The 18977-nt window shown below is 42.7% G+C and overlaps 1 protein-coding gene across 4 annotated transcripts in view; it reads right to left on the bottom strand.

The window, feature by feature from the left end:
* Positions 1 to 18977, bottom strand: part of RINT1 (RAD50 interactor 1) — a 35226-nt gene extending 16249 nt beyond the window's left edge. Inside the window, exons 1-9 of one of the 4 annotated variants that reach the window (XM_054494817.2) lie at positions 18787 to 18977; positions 18272 to 18317; positions 14392 to 14576; positions 8482 to 8723; positions 4058 to 4231; positions 3808 to 3957; positions 2428 to 2584; positions 981 to 1091; positions 660 to 885 (exon numbers count right to left, since the gene is read on the bottom strand). In XM_054494817.2, coding sequence (XP_054350792.1) covers positions 660 to 885; positions 981 to 1091; positions 2428 to 2584; positions 3808 to 3957; positions 4058 to 4231; positions 8482 to 8723; positions 14392 to 14576; positions 18272 to 18317; positions 18787 to 18828 — 1333 coding nt within the window. In that variant the 5' untranslated portion in view covers positions 18829 to 18977. The other 3 variants (XM_054494819.2, XM_054494820.2, XM_054494822.2) reach the window with 3 other exon arrangements.

Below are 18977 nucleotides of genomic sequence, written 5' to 3'. Positions count from 1 at the left end.
CCTGAGCCCCAGAGGTCGAGGCTGCAGTAAGCCATGATCGGCCCACTCCACTCTAGCCTGGGTGACAAAGTGAGACCCTATCTCAAAAATAAAAAAATAAAATATTCTGACACTTTGGGAGGCCAAGGCAGGCGGATTACTTGAAGTCAGGAGTTCCCGACCAGCCTGGCCAACATGTTGTAACCCTGTCACTCCTAAAAACAGAAAAATTAGCCAGGCATGGTAGTGCATGCCTGTAATCCCAACTACTCGGGAGGCTGAGACAGGAGAATCGCTTGAACCCAGGGGGTGGAGGTTGCAATGAACTGAGATCGAACTACTGCACTTTAGCCTGGACAACAGAGCAAGAGTCTGTCCCAAAATAAATAAATAAAAATAAAATAAATTATATGATAAAATCTATAAAACAAACACCCCACTGGCTTGACTATTCCACTCTAGAAATATGTAGAGTGTAATTCCAGGAAAAATGGAAGTTTCATGTGAAGTAAAGAAAAGATTATCTCTGAAGGAAACTCAGAAAACCCTGACAAAGAAAATTTCAAATGGCTTCTAAATAGGCTCTAGTTCCTATTTAGAACTGGAGAAGAAAAATATCAAAAATGTATATCCACAGAAACAGACATATCTCCCTACCCTCTGGCCACATCAGCACTTACATTTTCTCTCCACCGTCAACCATCTCTGAAAACAGGTTTCCTCTGATAGAATATGCATACAACTAGCAAAAGTGCCAGGATAGCCATGAACACTGTGTAGCTCCCTTTCAAACAAGAGTACTTCATCCACCAAATGACAGAAGAGATTGTCATCATACAGCAGACAAGGAATATCAGTGGCTAACTTCTCAAGAACCAGCATCATAAGGCCCCGAGAAAATTCAAGCTAAAAAAATACACAAACATGAGGTATGTAAATAAAAAGTTATCCATGCACACATACAGTTCTAAAACAGAAACACTTATGACTGAGTCTCTTACCCTTGCGTTTACCAAAGAGCCTACTTTGTCTAATATTGGCTGAATCTTCTCATCCAGAAATTCAGTATGGTTTCCAATCCACATAAGTATTTGAGCCAAGTACCATTCTGGCTAAGGAAGTAGGAAAATAGTTTGAATTCTTAAGTCATTCCAATTAGAAAGTTACAATTATATGAGTCTATTTAATTGTATATGCACAACACTTATAAAAATTAGTTGAAAATTCCTGTAGGTAAGAGCACAATTTCTACTCCGAATTTTAAACTCCTGCAAGGCTTAATAATCAAATGTTTACCAATGTACTCCCAACAAATTTCAATAATGTGACTTAAGTCAATAAACTCATAAATTTACAATGCCATATATATTTAAAACCTAGCACTTCAATAATATGTAAAATGATGAGTATTACAAAGAACTGATGGCCTATATTTTTTGAAATAGCATTTGAAAATAATTTTAATATTATTTTCTTATGGTTTTTATTTTCAAAAAGTAAGAAAAAAATTGCTGACCAGGCGTGGTGGCTCACACCTGTAATCCCAGCACTTTGGGAGGCCGAGGCTGGTGGATCAACTGAGGTCAGAAGTTCAAGACCAGACTGGTCAACATGGTGAAACCCCGTCTCAACTAAATATACAAAAATTAGCTGGGCGTGGTGGTAGGCACCTGTAATCCCAGCTACTCAAGAGGCTGAGGCAGGAAAACCGCTTGAACCCGGGAGGCAGAGGTTGCAGTGAGCCGAGATCATGCCATTGCGCTCCAGCCTGGGCAACAAGAGCGAAACTTCGTTTCAAAAAAAAAAAATTGCTAGTCTGCATTACAAAAACTACACGTCTTATACAGGTTTAAGAGCAGAAATACCAAGTGCATGCCAGGCGCGGTGGCTCACGCCTGTAATCCCAGCACTTTGGGAGGCTGAGGCAGGTGGATCACCTGAGGTCAGGAGTTCCAGACCAGCCTGACCAATATGGTGAAACCCGTCTCTACTAAAATTACAAAAATTAGTCCGGTGTGGTGGCATGTGCCCGTAGTCCCAGCTACTTGGGAGGCTGAGGCAGGAGAATCGCTTGAACCTGGGAGGTGGAGGTTGCAGTGAGCAGAGGTCGCGCCACTGCACTCCAGCCTGGGTGACAGAACGAGACTCCAACTCAAAAAAAAAAAAAAAAAAAGAAATACCAAGTGCTTACTATCTGCTTTGCTTTGTTTTGCAATGATAACTCAGCAATATCTGATGCCCAAGAGGGAAAATACCATTTTTCCTACAGTATATGAACACAAGTCCTCAATTATATGTATGAACAGCAGTGACAAAACAGGAATTTAGCCCTTTAGGAAAAAAACAGAAATGTGAAGAGAGTCAGATTTTAACTCAAACCAGCAACGGTATAGAGACTCTAACATCTGTTACTAATAAAAACCAAGGACAAGAGCTGGCAAAACACACCTTGCTTAACACATTAGTCTGCCGGTTCCCTCTGAAGTGATACCTGAACCTCTTCTGAAGAGGAGTCAGCATAATCTGGATGGGCAGGATGACAGAAGGGGAGGCAGGAAGAGAGTATTTTTCTGGGAGTTGCTTTGGCTCAGTAAGTAATTCATCTCTGACATAATCAAGTCAAGGAAAAAGAATCAAAAGCATACCTAATATACACACACACGTATGTATACACACACAATAAATTTTTCCAACAAATGTATCAGATACTCAGTAGAGTTAATTATGATGCAAATAATATGTAATCTAATTTTATATTGAATAAACATACAGTTAATTCTTTATATCGAATATACATTCAGTTAAAATGCACAAAGAGCCAGGCATGATGATGGTGAATCATGCCTGTAATCCCAGCACTTTGGGAGGTTGAAGCAGGCTAATCACTTGCGCCACTTCACAGGAATTTGAGACGTGCCTAGGCAATATGGCAAAACCCTATCTCTACAAAAAAACAACAGAAATTAGCTGGGCATGGTGGCACGTGCCTGTAGTCCCAGCTACACAGGAAGAAGAGGTGGGAGAATCAACTGAGCCTGGGTGGTCAAGGCTGCAGTGAGCCATGACTGCACCACTGCACTTCAGCCTGGGTGACAAAGTGAGACCATGTCTTTAAAAAAAGCACAAAAATAAGCCAGGTGCAGTGGCTCTCACCTGTAATCCCAGCACTTTGGGAGGCTGAGGCGGGTGGATCACCTGAGGTCAGGAATTTGAGGCCAGCCTGACCAACATGGAAAAACCCTGTCTCTACTAAAAATACAAAATTAGCTGGGCATGGTGGCGCACGCCTGTAATCCCAGCAGCTCGGGAGGCTGAGGCAGGAGAATCACTTGAACCCGGGAGGTGGAGGCTGCAGCGAGCTGAGATCACGAGATCATGCCACTTCATTCCAGCCTGGGCAACGAGAGCGAAACTCCATCTCAAAAAAAAAAAGAAAAAAAGAAACACAAAAATGGTATCAGAATTAATCTATAAATCTTTCCTAAAATAGTAACCAAAAAAATTCAAGTATCATTTGATTAAATTCACGCTATGTTACTAAAGGTTTCCTCCCAATTGCCCATTTGTTCTATTGCCCCAAAAGACCTTTTTGTGCTATGAACTTGGATCAGTCATGTATCCCGGAACTCTTCCTTATAGCCCTCACACCCACAAGCAATTCACTTTGCAAGAGTACAGTCCACCACTCAGTGGACATTTACAGACCAAGTCCAAACACAGGATTCTTATTTGGCTTTCTTGGCCACTTTGAAAAAGTTTTACTCTCTAGCCACAAACCCGTTCTAGAAAAAAGAAATTTTAGTAAGTTTTCAGCTGCAACAAAGATACGAGGTTTGTAGTTTCAAAAGCTGACAAAACAGTGTCTCCAGGTAACTGTACATCTCCGGGGCACTGGCAGGTCGACTTAAGCCAACAGTTTGTGATTGAGGGGGTGCAATGAATGGCCAATGAAACTGTGCTAAAATTTCCTCAAAATCACTGCAATAGAAAAGTAACACATACATTTCAGTACATCATCAAATGATCACCAAATACCCGTCGGAAAGCAATTACCACAAAATATGGGTAAATTCCCTACCTTGTAAGCTTGTCCTTGAGAATTTTATGCCAGAATTTAACTGTGGCTCTCATGAAACCAAGAAGGTGAGTACAGGATGATTCCTGAAGTTTGATGTCAAGTTCTGCCATAGACACTAAAGTGGAGGCTGCCTCCGGTACATTATTGGTCATCAGATATTGCTGAATGTTATCACTGTAAACAAAGTAAAACAAATTTTTTTTTCTTTTGAGACAGAATCTCACTCTGTTGCCCAGGCTGGAGTACAGTGGCATAATTTGGCTCAATGCAACTTCTGTTTCCCGGGTTCAAGTGATTCTCCTGCCTCAGCCTCCACAGTAGCTGGGATTACAGGCATGCACCCCCATGCCTGGCTAATTTTTTTTGTATTTTTAGTAGAGACAGGGTTTCACCATGTTGGCCAAGCTGGTCTTGAACTCCTGACCTCAAGTGATCCAACCGCCTCGGCCTCCCAAAGTGCTGGGATTAGAGGCGTGAGTCACCGTGCCCAGCCCAAAGCAAATTTAAAGAATGGATTGCTCAGAATAATTTCAAATTCGGAAAAAGTGCTTCTTCTTCATGTTTTATATAAAGTTACATCCAAGGAAGAATGAAGCACCACCCTGAGGTAGCCTTTGTTTTTTAACAAAGCACCACCCTGAGGCCTTTTACCAAGGCCTCTCTGGGAGCCTAGAGTCCTCTACTTCTGCATTTTTCTAAGAGCAGCAGCCTGCAGCCTATGTTCAAGACCTCTCCCAGGACCTTTCCCTTCCTACTCCTCCTGACAGACCTGTTTTGTGTCATATTCCTTTGGGCACCACTCATTTCTGATAAATCTGCCTTTTACAGAAGTCTTCAGTATCTTAATCCAAGGGAATAATGTGGTAGCATCTGGTAAAGTATGATGGTCTTCAATTGATACCTACTTTGCCCAGCTGAACTTGATTTCCCACTTCAAAGAAACATAATTCCAGGCGGGGCTTGGTGGCTCACCCCTGTAATCCCAGCACTTTGGGAGGCCAACATGGGTGGATCTCCAGAGGTCAGGAGTTCGAGACCAGCCTGGCCAACTTGGTGAAACCCCCCCCCCAACCCCGACCCCCCGTCTCTACTAAAAATATAAAAACTAGCCAGGCGTGGTGGTGGGCACCTGTAATCCCAGCTACTCAGGAGGCTGAGGCAGGAGAACTGCTTGAACCCGGGAGGCGGAGGTTGCAGTGAGCCAAGATCACGCAACAGAGTGAGACTCCATCTCAAAGAAAAAGAGGCCATGCGTGGTGGCCTCTTTGGGAGGCCAACATGGGTGGATCACTGGAGGTCAGGAGTTCGAGACCAGCCTGGCCAACTTGGTGAAACCCTCCCCATCTCTACTAAAAATATAAAAACTAGCCGGGCGTGGTGGTGGGCACCTGTAATCCCAGCTACTCAGCAGGCTGAGGCAGGAGAATTGCTTGAACCCAGAAGACAGAGGTTGCAGTGAGCTGACACGGTGCCACTGCACTCCAGCCTCAGTGACAGAGTAAGACTCCATCTCACAAAAAAAAAAAAAAAAAGAAATATATAAATATTACAGAAGAATTTCAAATGTACAAACAGAATATGAGTACTGCCTTTTTTTATTTTTTGAGAAAGTCTCACTCTGTCACCTAGGCTGCAGTGCAGTGGTGCAATCACGGCTCATTGCAACCTCAACCTCTCGGGGCTCAAGCGACCCTCCTACCTCAGCCTCCCGAGTAGCTGGGACTATGGGTGCTCACCACCAAGCCTGGCTAATTTTTTTTTTTTTTAACAGAGATGGGGTTTTGCCATGTTGCCCAGACTGGTCACAAAATTCAGAGCTCAAGCGATCTGCCCACCTCAGCCTCTCAAAGTGCTAGGACTACAGGCGTAAGCCACCATGCCTGGCAGGAGTACTGCTTTTAAGGAAGGAATGAAATACATTTCCTCACAACACTAAAGCATGAATGACATTTACAGCATAGGAAAAGCTAGAGAAACAAGGTTCACTCAGAGTGATAGTGCTATACTATAGTATCCAAGAAACAGAGCTAATATAAGGATGCTAATTCTAGCAAGAAGAAACTACTTGAAAAAAAGACAATGTACATCAGAATAAAAATAGGCCATTATAAAGAAATTTAGAGATGAAGAAAATCCTAGAAGCTCTAAAGGAAAGCTGGAAATGGAGAGATTATCATAAAAGACCTCAGGGAAATAACACATTATTAAAGACAGAAAAATAACTGTGCTCTACCTGCTTATGAATTTGATCCCTATTTCTAATATAAATCCCTTGGCATATTTCCCTTATAAACAATTCAGATACCTGAAAAGTTTATCAAAGCCAGGCGCAGTGGCTCACGCCTGTAATCCCAGCACTTTGAGAGGCCAAGGCAGGCAGATCACTTGAGGTCAGGAGTTCGAGACCAGTCTGGCCAACACAGTGAAACCCTATCTCTACTAAAACTACAAAAATTAGCCGGTGGCATACCAGCTAAAAAGTAGCGTGGTGGCATACACCTGTAGTCCCAGCTACTAGGGAGGCCAAGGCAGGAGAATTGCTTGAACCCAGGAGGTGGAGGTTGCAGTGAGCTGAGATTGTGCCACTGCACTCCAGCTTGGGCAACAGAGGAAGATTCCAACTCAAAAAAAAAAAGAAAATTAAAATAAATAAAATAAATGTTAAAAAAAGAAGAAAAAAGAAAAGGTTATCAATAACCATCGACCTAATTTAGTTAATCTATTACTCTGGCTACTACAAGAGTGAGGCTTTCAAATAACATATTTTACTTAATAAAGTTATTAACATTGCCCCTTACTGATATTTCCTTTCTGAGGGACAAGGAGAAATGCAGTAAAATAAAGTAAGGTTTAAAATTCCTTCACTGCAAATAATTTATCTAAACAAGAATAAGATGTTCTAAACCACTTTATATGTAAAACTCCTCATACATGCAAAACAAAGTTTTTTTGTGTTTGTTTTTTGTTTTGAGATGGAGTTTCGCTCTTGCTGCCTAGGCTGCAGTGCAATGGCACAATCTCAGCTCACTGCAACCTCTGCCTCCCCAATTCAAGCAATTCCCCTGCCTCAGCCTCCCGAGTAGCTGGGATTACAGGCATGCGCCACCATGCCTGGCTAATTTCTTTTTTTTTTTTTTTGTATTTTTAGTAGAGACGTAGTTTCACCATGTTGGTCAGGCTGGTCTCAAACTCCCGACCTCGTGATCTGCCCGCCTTGGCCTCCCAAAGTGCTGGGATTACAGGTGTGAGCCACTGCACCTGGCCTAAAAGCAAAGATTTCTATATTATACTGATATATGAAATTCTTTAAAATTTCGGGAAATATATGCAAGAAAAAGAAATACATAACATATCCATAACAAAAGTAATATTAGGTTTATTAACTATGATACATTTGAAACAGGACATTAAGACTCTCTAAAGACTTTTCTCCCTCAGGTTTTCCAGGCAACATTAATGGTTGCTGACAGCTCTGCAGCAAGTACTATTTAAAACAATGCAAGGATGGGGGGACCTTATCATCTACTAATCTAGGTGGAAATGTTACTTTGGGTTGTTTGAAAGGCAAAGCTAGATACAATTAACCACCAGTGATAGGTATTCAACTCAAAAAGAACTAAGGTCAAGCCTTACTTGCTTTTTTGTTTTTCCTACCCAGAGGTAGCAGAACTCTTGTTATTCATCCAAGAATACTGTGTAGCTCTTATGATTCCCACTGAAAAATATTCAAACTATAAAAAAGCAATCCATTTCATTAACTGACCAGTTCTAAAAATTAAATAGGAATAACTATTACCAAACTCTGTGTTTTATTAATTCGGCATTACAAAGAATAGTTTTTATCATGTGTTCATAATCCAACTGTAAGACTTAAAAGTTTGGCCGGACGCGATAGCTCACACCTGTAATCCCAGCACTTTGAGAGACCGAGGCTGGCGGATAGCGAGGTCAAGAGATCGAGACCATCCTGGCTAACATGGTGAAACCCCGTCTCTACTAAAAATATATAAAAAAAAAAAATTAGCCAGGCATGGTGGCGGACGCCTGTAGTCCCAGCTACTCGAGAGGCTGAAGCAGGAGAATGGCGTGAATCCGGGAGGTGGAGCTTGCAGTGAGCCAAGATGGCGCCACTGCACTCCAGCTGGGCGACAGAGCGAGACTCCATCTCAAAAAAAAAAAAGACTTAAAAGTTTAACGTACTTACATTACCTTCTTCCAAATGCTAATTAAGCTTCTTGAAAAGTTTATGTTCACTCACAATAAAGGAAAAGAATCATTATCATAATGCTATTTTCATAACAACTGGTAAAATTATATTATTATAATCTTTAATTAACTCAATTATTTAATGGCACACATGTACTCTCTAAGACAGAAGCCTCAAAGGAAAATAGTAATTGTGAGAACAAAGAGGCCTATTTTACCTTAGTTCTTCAATTTGTGAAATCCATTTAAGGTAAGCAAGATGACGTTCGATCTCTTCAATTTGGCTAATCATGGCTCCAAGATCGTCCATCCAAGGTTGCGCAGTCAGCAAATGGCTGTTAATGGCGCTGAAGAGACGAGTTTCCTGTTCCAGAAACTGATTAAGAAATTGCTTTGATTCTTCTGCATTTTTTAAGGCACTTCGAATTCTTTTAGGAATTTCTGATGAAATTGTAAGTACCTGACCATAATTTTAAAAAAGAAAGAGAGAAAGAACAGCGGCAATCAGATAAAATTTTCATCATTTTTTTTTTTTGAGAGGGGATCTCACTCTGTTGCCCAGGCTGGAGTGCGGTGGTACCATCATAGCTCACTGCAGCCTGGACTTCCTGGGCTCAAACAATCCTCCCACCTCAACCTCCCCAGTAGTTGGGACTACACGTATGCACCACTACACCTGGCTTTTCTTTTTTTTTTTTCTTTAAATAGAAACAAGGTCTCACTATGTTGCCCAGGCTGTATGTAACCTTTTTTATTAGTTCATTCCCTTCAAAATACACATTTTTTGTAACAGAACTGAAAATCATCCATCAAAACCTTCAAAAAAAGGTTTGATTTCTTCATCCTGTACCAATCAAACCCAAACATAAAATGCTGTTTTATATACACACAAATATCAGGAAGAAGTATGCCTTTGTGTTGAAAACAATAAGTGAAACAAAAAAATTAAAATAAAATAAAAAATATATGCATACATACATATACACATACATGTAGAGAAAGGGACTTAACTCACTGGCCTCCAGTAAGCATCTAGAGGTCTGCCTCCATAGGCTCAGCAGAGGATCCAGCTAGAGAAAACTTATTTTATTTTTTTGAGACAGAGTCTGGTTCTGTCACCCAGGCTGGAGTGCAGTGGCATGATCTCAGCTCACTGCAACCTCCGCCTCCCGGGGTCAAGTGATTCTCCTGCCTCAGCCTCCTAAGTAGCAGGAATTGTAGGCGTGTGCCATCACGCTCGGCTAATTTTTGTATTTTTAGTAGAGACGGGGTTTCACCACGTTGGTCAGGCTGATCTTGAACTCCTGACCTCGTGATCCGCCCACCCCAGCCTCCCAGAGTGCTGGGATTACAGGCATGAGCCACCGTGCCAGGCCGAGAAAACTTATTAATACATGCTCTACCTACTAAATATTTTCCTTCAAAGCAAAGGAAGGGCCGGGCACGGTGGCTCACGCCTATAATCCCAGCATTCTGGGAGGCCAAGATGGGCGGATCATTTGAGGTCAGGAGTTCGAGACCAGCCTGGCCAACATGATGAAACCCCATCTCTACTAAAAATACAAAAACTAGCCAGGCATGGTGGCACACACCTTGTAATCCCAGCTCTAGAGAGGCCAAGGCAAGAATCACTTGAACCGGGAGGAGGCTGCAGTGAGCCGAGACTGCACCACCGCACTCCATCCAGCCTGGGTGACAGAGCAAGACTCCTCAAAGAAAAAAAAAAAAAAAAAATGCAGGCTGGGTGCAGTGACTCACACCTGTAATCCCAGCATTTTGGGAGGCCAAGGTGGGTGGATCACGAGGTCAGGAGTTCAAGACCAGCCTGGTCAAGATGGCGAAATCTTGTCTCTACTAAAAAATACAAAAAAATTAGCTGAGCATGGTGGCACACACCTGTTAATCCCAGCTATTTGGGAGGCTGAGGCAGAGAATCTCTTAAACCCGGGAGGCAGAGGTTGCAGTGAGTGGGCCAAGACTGCACCACTGCCCTCTAGCCTGGGTGACAGAGCGAGACTCCATATCAAAAAAAAAAAAAAATGGAAACAAAGATCTCATTCTAACAGGCTGAGCATCTATATTTTGCCAACATCCCCCAGGTGATTCTGAATTAAGGCCAGGCTAAGCACTGACTTGATGAGATGATATCCAGGCAATGCCTTTAGAAATGGCATTTACTGGCCAGGTGCAGTGGCTCACGCCTGTAATCCCAGCACTTTGGGAGGCCAAGGCAGGCAGGTCACTTCAGGTCAGGAGTTCAAGACCAGCCTAGCCAACATGGTGAAACCCTGTCTCTACTAAAAATACAAAAATTCAGCTGGGCACAGTGTCTCATGCCTGTAATCCTAGCACTTTGGGAGGCAGAAGCTGGTGGATCACTTGAGGTAAGGAGTTTGAGACCAGCCTTGCCAACCTGGTGAAACCCTGTCTCTGCTAAAAATACAAAAACTAGCCGGGTGTGGTAGCATTAGCCTGTAATCCCAGCTACTCAGGAGGCTGAGGCAGGAGAATTGGTGAACCCAGGAGGCAGAGGTTACAGTGAGCCGAGATCATGCCACTGCACTCCAGCCTGGGTGACAGAGTGAGACTCTGTCTCAAAAAATAAAATAAAATAAATACAAATACAAAAATGAGCTGAGTATGGTGGCGCATGCCTGTAATCCCAGCTATTCGGGAGGCTGAGGCAGGAGAATCACTTGAAACCCGGAAGGCAGAGGTTGCAGTGAGCTGAGATCACACCACCACACTCTAGCCTGGGCGACAGAGAAAGACTCCATCTCAAAAAAAAAAAAAAAAAAAGAAAATGGCATTTATTAAATGAATTTTTCTTATAGTATCTGGGAAAACATATACAAATATTAGTCAGTAAAATACAAAGAACATTATAGAATAATTTCAATCAGCAGCGATTAGATACTTATTCTGTACCAGGCACTGCGCTAGAAATATTCAGATAAACAAGACACAGCATCCGTCCTTAAGGTCACTTTGGTATATAAGAGTGTTGTAAGCAAATAATTTCAACAGTGGGATTAATGCAATAAAATAGACAGGCTATATTTAATGAATGGGCACATTAATCACCTAAAGATCTTGTTATAATACAGATTCTGATACAGTAAGTCTGAAGTAAGACCGAGATTCTGCATTTCTACAAAGCTCCCAATCTGCCTAAACTAAGATGGTATCAGCAAGAGTGGGAAAGATGGGCCAGGAACAGTGACTCATGCCTGTAATCCCAGCACTTTGGAAGGCCAAGATCCACTTTCGGGCAGATCACTTGAGGTTGGGAGTTTGAGAACAACCTGACCAACATGGAGAAACCCCATCTCTACTAAAAATACAAAATTAGCCGAGCGTGGTGGCACATGCTTATAATTCCAGCTACTTGGGAGCCTGAGGCAGGAGAATCACTTGAACCCGGGAGGTGGAGGTTGCAATGAGCCGAGATTGTGCCATTGCACTCCAGCCTGGACAAGAGTGAAACTCCAACTCAAAAAAAAAAAAAAAAAAGAGTGGGAAAGATGGGATGGATACCAGAGATGCTGAGGCAGAACTCAGATGACTTGGTGATGGGATAGAGGATGAGAGGATGATAAGAAGGAATCTAGGACTCCTAGGCTTCAGGTCTGGGTGACAGGCAGATAGTGGTGCCATTATCTAACCAAGACAGACAAGCCTCTAAAAAATGGATCAGTATAGTTTTGGACATGCTGAATTTAAGGTTCAATAAGGAACTTCAGTAAAAGTTTCTGTGGTCATTAGGGAAACAAACCTGATTACAGTGGGTAAAAGATGAATGACAAATTAAAAAGTAGAGATAGATAACAAAGGTTACTTTCTGAAGCCTGACAATCAAAGGAAAGAACTAATACCTGCTAAAAGATCAAGGGTTTTTTTGTTTCTTTGTTAAGGTTTTATGGAAAAGACCTGTCTATGTGCACATGCTAAAGGGATAGGACTGGTTGACGAACACAAGGTAAAATTATAAGAGTGACACAAGTTCACTGAGGTGGCAGATAGAACCTGGGGTATAAGGTCTGACTTCAACTGATCCTTTGCTGAATGAAGAGGTTAAAAATGACTGCACATAAATTTGTGGATTGTGGGATAGACTATTCAACAGACTGAATTCAATGCTACTAAATTCACGCTAGGCCTCTATTTTTTTCTGCTAGGGAAAAGGAAAGGGCAGAATGGACAGGTTGGGTAGATGTTTCAAAGAGAATCTGAAAGAACAGTTGAGGGGAGTAGCAGAGGAGCTGACCTTCCCATGGAAGGACTGCTGGTGGGGCTGAAGACTCAGCCAGGGTGGCAGACCACACACATAGATTGGCATCAATCTACTCAGCTGTATGACTTCCTCCAACTGGGCCCACAACAACCTGCCTGCAGGAATGAAAAGGCAGACAAAGCCAGGCTAAACTTGAAGACTAGCAGTAGTTGTGGTGGGAAGACAGGAAGGTGTGAAGGCCTAAGGTAATGGGGACAGGAGAACATAAGATGACCAAAAAGCTGGAAATAACCCACACAGAATTTACTTAACCTAATTTAGTAGCTATATGATAAAAATGTTTTATCTTGGCCAGGTGTGGTGGCTCACGCCTGTAATCCTAGCACTTTGGGAGGCCAAGGCGGGCAGATCACGAGGTCAAGGAATCAAAACCATCTTGGCCAAAATGGTGAAACCCTGTCTCTACTAAAAATACAAAAATTAGCTGGGCGTGGTGGCGCCCATCTGTAGTCCCAGCTACTCGGGAGGCTGAGGCAGGAGAATCACTTGAACCCAGGAGGCAGAGGTTGCAGTGAGCCAAGATCACGCCATTGCACTCCAGTCTGGGCAACAGAGTCAGACTCCGTCTCAAAAAAAAAAGAAAAAAATGTTTTATCTTTGACAAACACACCATTGCAAGTAGAGGGGCCTACTTATTTTTTTGTTTAAGCTTATACTCATTGGGTATTTAAAAAATTATTTTAAGTGATATGTTCATTGTAAAAGAAAAAAAACCTATAAATACATAGAAATGTGTATTTTTGAGACGGAGTGTCGCTTTTGTTGCCCTGGCTGGAGTGCGATGGCGTGATCTTAGCTCACAGCAAACTCCGCCTCCTGGGTTCAAGCGATTCTCCTGCCTCAGCCTCCCGAGTAGCTGGGATTACAGGTGCCCACCACCACACCTGGCTAATTTTTTTTGTTGTATTTTTAGTAGAGTCAGGATTTCACCATGTGGGTCAGGCTGGTCTCAAACTCCTGACCTCAGGTGATCCACCTGCCTTGGCCTCCCAAAGTGCTGGGATTACAGGTGTGAGCCACCGTGCCAGGCCTAAAAATATTTTTTAAATACATCATTTGTCAACCAACCACACAGAATAACCGTTATGTTATACTTCTTTTCACTTTATACTTCTCTTCACTTTATACTTCTCCCTATGGATACATTTATTAAAATCTGAAATGTGGCCGGGTACAGCAGCTCACATCTGTAATCCCAGAACTATGGGAGGCCAAGGCAGATGGATCACCTGCGGTCAGGAGTTCAAGATCAGCCTCGTCAACATGATGAAACACCATCTCTACCTAAAATACAAAATTAGCTAGGCAGGGTGACACATGCCTGTAATCCCAGCTACATGGGAGGCTAAGGCAGGAGAATCACTTGAACCCGGGAGGTGGAGGTTGCAGTGAGCCGAGATGGTGCCATTGTACTCCAGCCTGGGCAACAAGAGCAAAACTCCGTCTCAAAAAAAGCAAATTGAAATGATGGTGTTTACACCATGGTATATATTTTTGTATGCCATGAAATTATTTGCTTGTAAAAGCAATTTAAAAGTCACTGTATGTTCACTAGAAACAGATTGAAAGGAAAAAAAAGTCACTCTATGAAAATCTATGTAAAATGTTAGGCTCACTATGTTTTCAAGACAAACCATATCATTAGGGACTTTGTCTTTTACCTAATTTGTAAAATAGGTAATACAATGTACGTTCTTAAATCCTCTTAAATAGTTTACAATAGACTATTTGTCACGTTCTATATCTTTAAAATTCTATATATAATAGATGATGTTTATATTATATTGTTAAAAGTATACCACTGATAATTATTTCAGTGAGTTTCAATACTTACCTGTTCTTCTAACTGCATTTTACTTACTGTCCTCTGTTCTATGAGTTTACCAAGTTTCTTTAAAGATTTAAGGTCATTTCCAACTTCCTTTTCTATGAATGCAGACACATAAGAAGGGAGATCACCATTATCTGTACCTTCGCTGACTTGTTTACTTCCAATAAGAACTGTAACATTTATGTCACCTAAAACAAAAGAATAACAATTACTCAACGCCACTAAGTACTATGGAGTTAAAGAAAATATAAAACATGTAAAAGCAGTTTATCTATCTTCAAAAGTTAATAATTTTGCCAGGCACGGTGGCTCACACCTGTGATCCCAGCACTTTGGGAGGCTGAGGCAGGTGCATCACCTGAGGCCAGGAGTTTGAGACTAGCCTGGCAAACATGGCGAAATCCCGTCTCTACTAAAAATACAAAAATTTGCCAGGCGTGGGGGCACAGGCCTGTAGTCCCAGCTATTCGGGAGGCTGAGGCACGAGAATCCCTTGAACCCAAGAGGCAGAGGTTGCAGGGAGCCAAGATCAGCCACTGCACTCCAGCCTGGGCGACAGAGAGCCTCTGTATCAAAAAACAAAACCAAAACAAAGCGCCACTGCACTCCAGCCTGGGTGACAGAGAGAGACTCTGTATCAAAAAACAAAACCAAAACAAAACAAAGTTAATAATTTAAAGAACAACACACACAGACAAATGCCCAGAAGAATAGCTCTAAAGCACTCTATCAACCAACTACTGCAAAATGCTTAAGAGGTGAGGGAAGTATTAAAGGAGAAATTCCTAAAGTGTGACCCAGTAACCACAGGTTTCAACAGACAAGGAATAATACCTTTTCAAAATGTGTAAGGAACCAGTAGTATGGTCTAGAACAACACCAAAAGAAGACTCTTGTTTTAAAATGTTTTTAAAAAGACCGGGCGCAGTGGCTCACACCTGTAATCCCAGCACTGTGGGAGGCCAAGGCAGGAGGATCACTTGAGCCCAGGAGTTCTAGACCAGCCTGGGCAACAAAGCAAGACTTCGTCTAACAAAATTAGCCAGGAATGGTGGCACACACCTGTAGTCTCAGGTGGGCTGAGGTGGGAGGATTGCTTGAGCAGCCTGGGAGATCGAGGCTGCAGTGAGCCATGATCACACTACTGCACTCCAGCCTGGACAGCAGAGCAAGACCTCATCTCTTAAAAACAAACAAAAAAAAAGTAAAAAATTTTGGCTGGGCGAGGTGGCTCAGGCCTGTAATCTCAGCACTTTGGAAAGTTGAGGCAGGCAGATCACAAGGTCAGGAGTTCGAGACCAGTCTGGCCAATATGGTGAAAACCTGTCTCTACTAAAAATACAAAAATTAGCTGGGCATGGCGGTGCACGCTTATAGTCCCAGCTACTCAGGAGGCTGAGGCAGAAGAATCGCTTGAACCCGGGAGGCGGAGGTTGCAGTGAGCCAAGCTCACGCCACTGCACTCCAGCCTGGGCAACAGAGTGAGACTCTGCCTCAAAAAAAAAAAAAAAAAAAAAAGGTTTTTAAGCTTCAAATGTCATTGATGTCATTGTACAAAGACATCTTTGTCAGAAACAGAAAAAAGAAAATATGAGAGAACAAATTACTAGGAAAAAATCAAAATGACAAATGCAACCACTAAGTAGTATAAAGTGAGATTCTTTCCATGGCAAATAAACTCCCTGTTTTGTGACATTTAATAAGTCCAATACACTTTAGACTTATTAATATCTAAATAATGATATGCCTAAGTGCAAAATGTAAATGTCAGATATTGTTCAACTATTTATGTAAAGATTAACAGAATATATACCAATGTGTTTTATACAGAGTATGTTTCTCTCTCCACCCCTACACTCCAACAAACAAAATTTCCTTTGTTCTACTTAACTTATATGAATTAAAAGATTTTTCACATGCTGTGAGAATCAGAAGGTGGTACTGACCTTTTCCCCCTTTCCTGTTCAGTCCAAGATCCAGAACCCAAGCTATCCGTTGTGCTCTTCCCAGAGCAATTTTAAATTGACAATTTAGAGGGTAGGAGAGGCAATATTAACATAACACTATGCCTCAATTTTCCAACTAGAAAACAAATTGTAACATTTGCTCCAGCCTATATCTCAAGGTTATAAATGGGACTATATAATACAAATTATATATTAATTATACTATATAATTATATATAATATTAACATATAATAATCTACTATTATGTACAGAACTCACAATGCCTTTTTTTAATCTTAAATAAAACAAGTGAGTTGTGTGGTGTATCTGCAGACAAATGGAAGCAGGAAATGTTTTGTGAATGCTAAAGTTGCTGTATCTTAGGGAGGAAATTCTACCTTCACTTTTTAAAAAAAATTACACCCGCCGGGCACAGTGGCTCATGCCTATAATCCCAGCACTTTGGAAGGCCAAGGACGGTGGATTACCTGAGGTCAGGAGTTCAAGACCAGCCTAACCAACATGGTAAAACCCTGCCTCCACTAAAAATACAAAAATTAGCCGGGTGTGGTGGTGGGCACCAGTAATCCCAGCTACTGAGGAGGCTGAGGCAGGGGAATTACTTGAACTCAGAGGCGGAGCTTGCAGTGAGCCGAGATCGTGCTACTGCACTCCAGCCTGAGAGACAGAGTGAGACTAAGTCTCAAAAAAAAAAAAAAAATTACACCCTTGATGTGTAACCATTCAAATGTGGCATAGTACATTCTTAGTGAAATGACATTCTTCAAAATGACACACCGGTGGTTTGGGAGGTTTTTATGTGTCTCCTTTTCTATTTTTTGTAAAGAGCACTCCTAACTGCAAAGCAGTTTGACTGAGCTGTGGAAAGAGAAACAAGGTCAAAGTCCTTGATATGATCGTCTACATCTATTATTTTATTAAAATGACAGCTCAGTAGGCATCAGACTACTTTCCAGGCATCTGAATGAGGCAAAGGTGGAAAGTGGAAAGGGAAGGGTTTAACTGAGAGATACAGGGCACTCTCAAATCCTTCAAGAAAAAGGAGCTGAGATGTGGCAGTTACGACAGTCATGTGCTATGGACTGCTCAGAGCCTTCTTTCTGAGGCAGAGTCTATCAGTTGCTAATGTTAAGGGCAAATCTCACTCCTAAGAGCCATGTGGTAATGTGGGTACCGTTTTTCTTACTGCTACACATTCCCAACTGTTTGCCACAGTCAAAAGAACCAAAAATCCCAACAGCAGAGCTATCACATGCTTTTCCCCTTCCTCTCCCAAAAAATGTCACTTCAAAGGTCCCTAAAGAGCCCTTGATTTGCAATAACCTGCCATTAAAGTAAAATGGCAAAAGTCCACATCCCTGACATATACTCCCGTACTAGGGAGGAAATGTTGGTACTAACCTTTTCCCCCTTTCCTGTCCAGTTCAAGATCCAGAACCCAAGTTATCCGTTGTGCTCTTGCCAGAGCAATTTTAAATTGCCAATTTACTGAAGGTGAACTAAACTGTCATTTGCCTCCTTTGAACCCAATTAGGGTGGTGGTCGTCTGTCCTAGATCATGGGCCCCTCCAAATTCCTGATGCTTAATAAGTTGATGTTTCATTAAAATGACAGGCAGGCCCCAATTATTCTGAGTACTGTATGATAGGCAGACTTCCAGCGAAAACACTCCAGTCCCTGTACTAGGTATGGATCGGGAAGTGCTCCTCTCTAAAGCATCCCATATTTTACAATTTTAGAAAGACAAAAATATGTGCATCATGGTCATCAGTATTACCATATAAGCATATTGTGCAGAAAACGATACTGCATCTAAAAGATAGGCTAAGAACCTTTCTCTATTGCAGACCCTGGAAGGCTGAGTTTGGGCGTGATAGCTGGGAAGAAAAAGCTAAGGTGTTTGGAGCTGGCTTACTTTTCTCCTCGAGGTTCTTCCTTTCGTCACCACTTTGAGAGCAGCACTAGAAGAAGAACAGATGTGACAAGCACATTAAGATTAAAGTCATGGATGGAAAGCATACGGGACTCCCAAAGGGCACCCACTGGAGGCCAGAGAGGTTCCAGACGCTCTCCCCCTTTCTGAGTGGCCAGGGCCGTCCGAATCAGGTACCTCAAAGTGCCACTTCCCTGCTGCCACCACTGCCACCTTCCCAGGAGGTCTGTGTCACCTCCACAGGACCTGGAGTTACCTTGCCTGCCCACTAGGGCCACCTCCCTAGAGAAATCTGTCATCTCACCAGAGCCGCCAAAGCCACCTCACGGGGACTACCGCCTCCTCTAGGAGGTCTTACAAGGGCCTCTAATCTAAGGCGCGGGAAGCACCTACACAAGCTTACATGGCCACCATACCGGGACTATCTCCCCCGGGAGGTCTGTGCCACTTCAATGGGCCACCAATGTCCCCTCTCAGGGACGCCAGGGCCGTCTCACCGGGGCTGCAGGAGAGGCGCCGATCTCGCCGGCTGGTAGCATCTCGCCTCCGCGCGAGTCCTCGGCTCCATTCGCAGCCAGCGTGGCCTGTGGAGTCTGGCTAACGCCAGCGACACACCGACCTACCCAGCCTCGGAGGCCGTAGGACTGAGTGCCACAGCGACTTCCTCTCGATGTCTCGCTGGTTTCTT

Source organism: Pongo pygmaeus, chromosome 6 (genome assembly GCF_028885625.2).
Source record: "Pongo pygmaeus isolate AG05252 chromosome 6, NHGRI_mPonPyg2-v2.0_pri, whole genome shotgun sequence".
NCBI lineage: Eukaryota > Metazoa > Chordata > Mammalia > Primates > Hominidae > Pongo > Pongo pygmaeus.
Note: the sequence above shows the minus strand (reverse complement) of the source record. Positions and strands in the feature narration are given on the sequence as shown.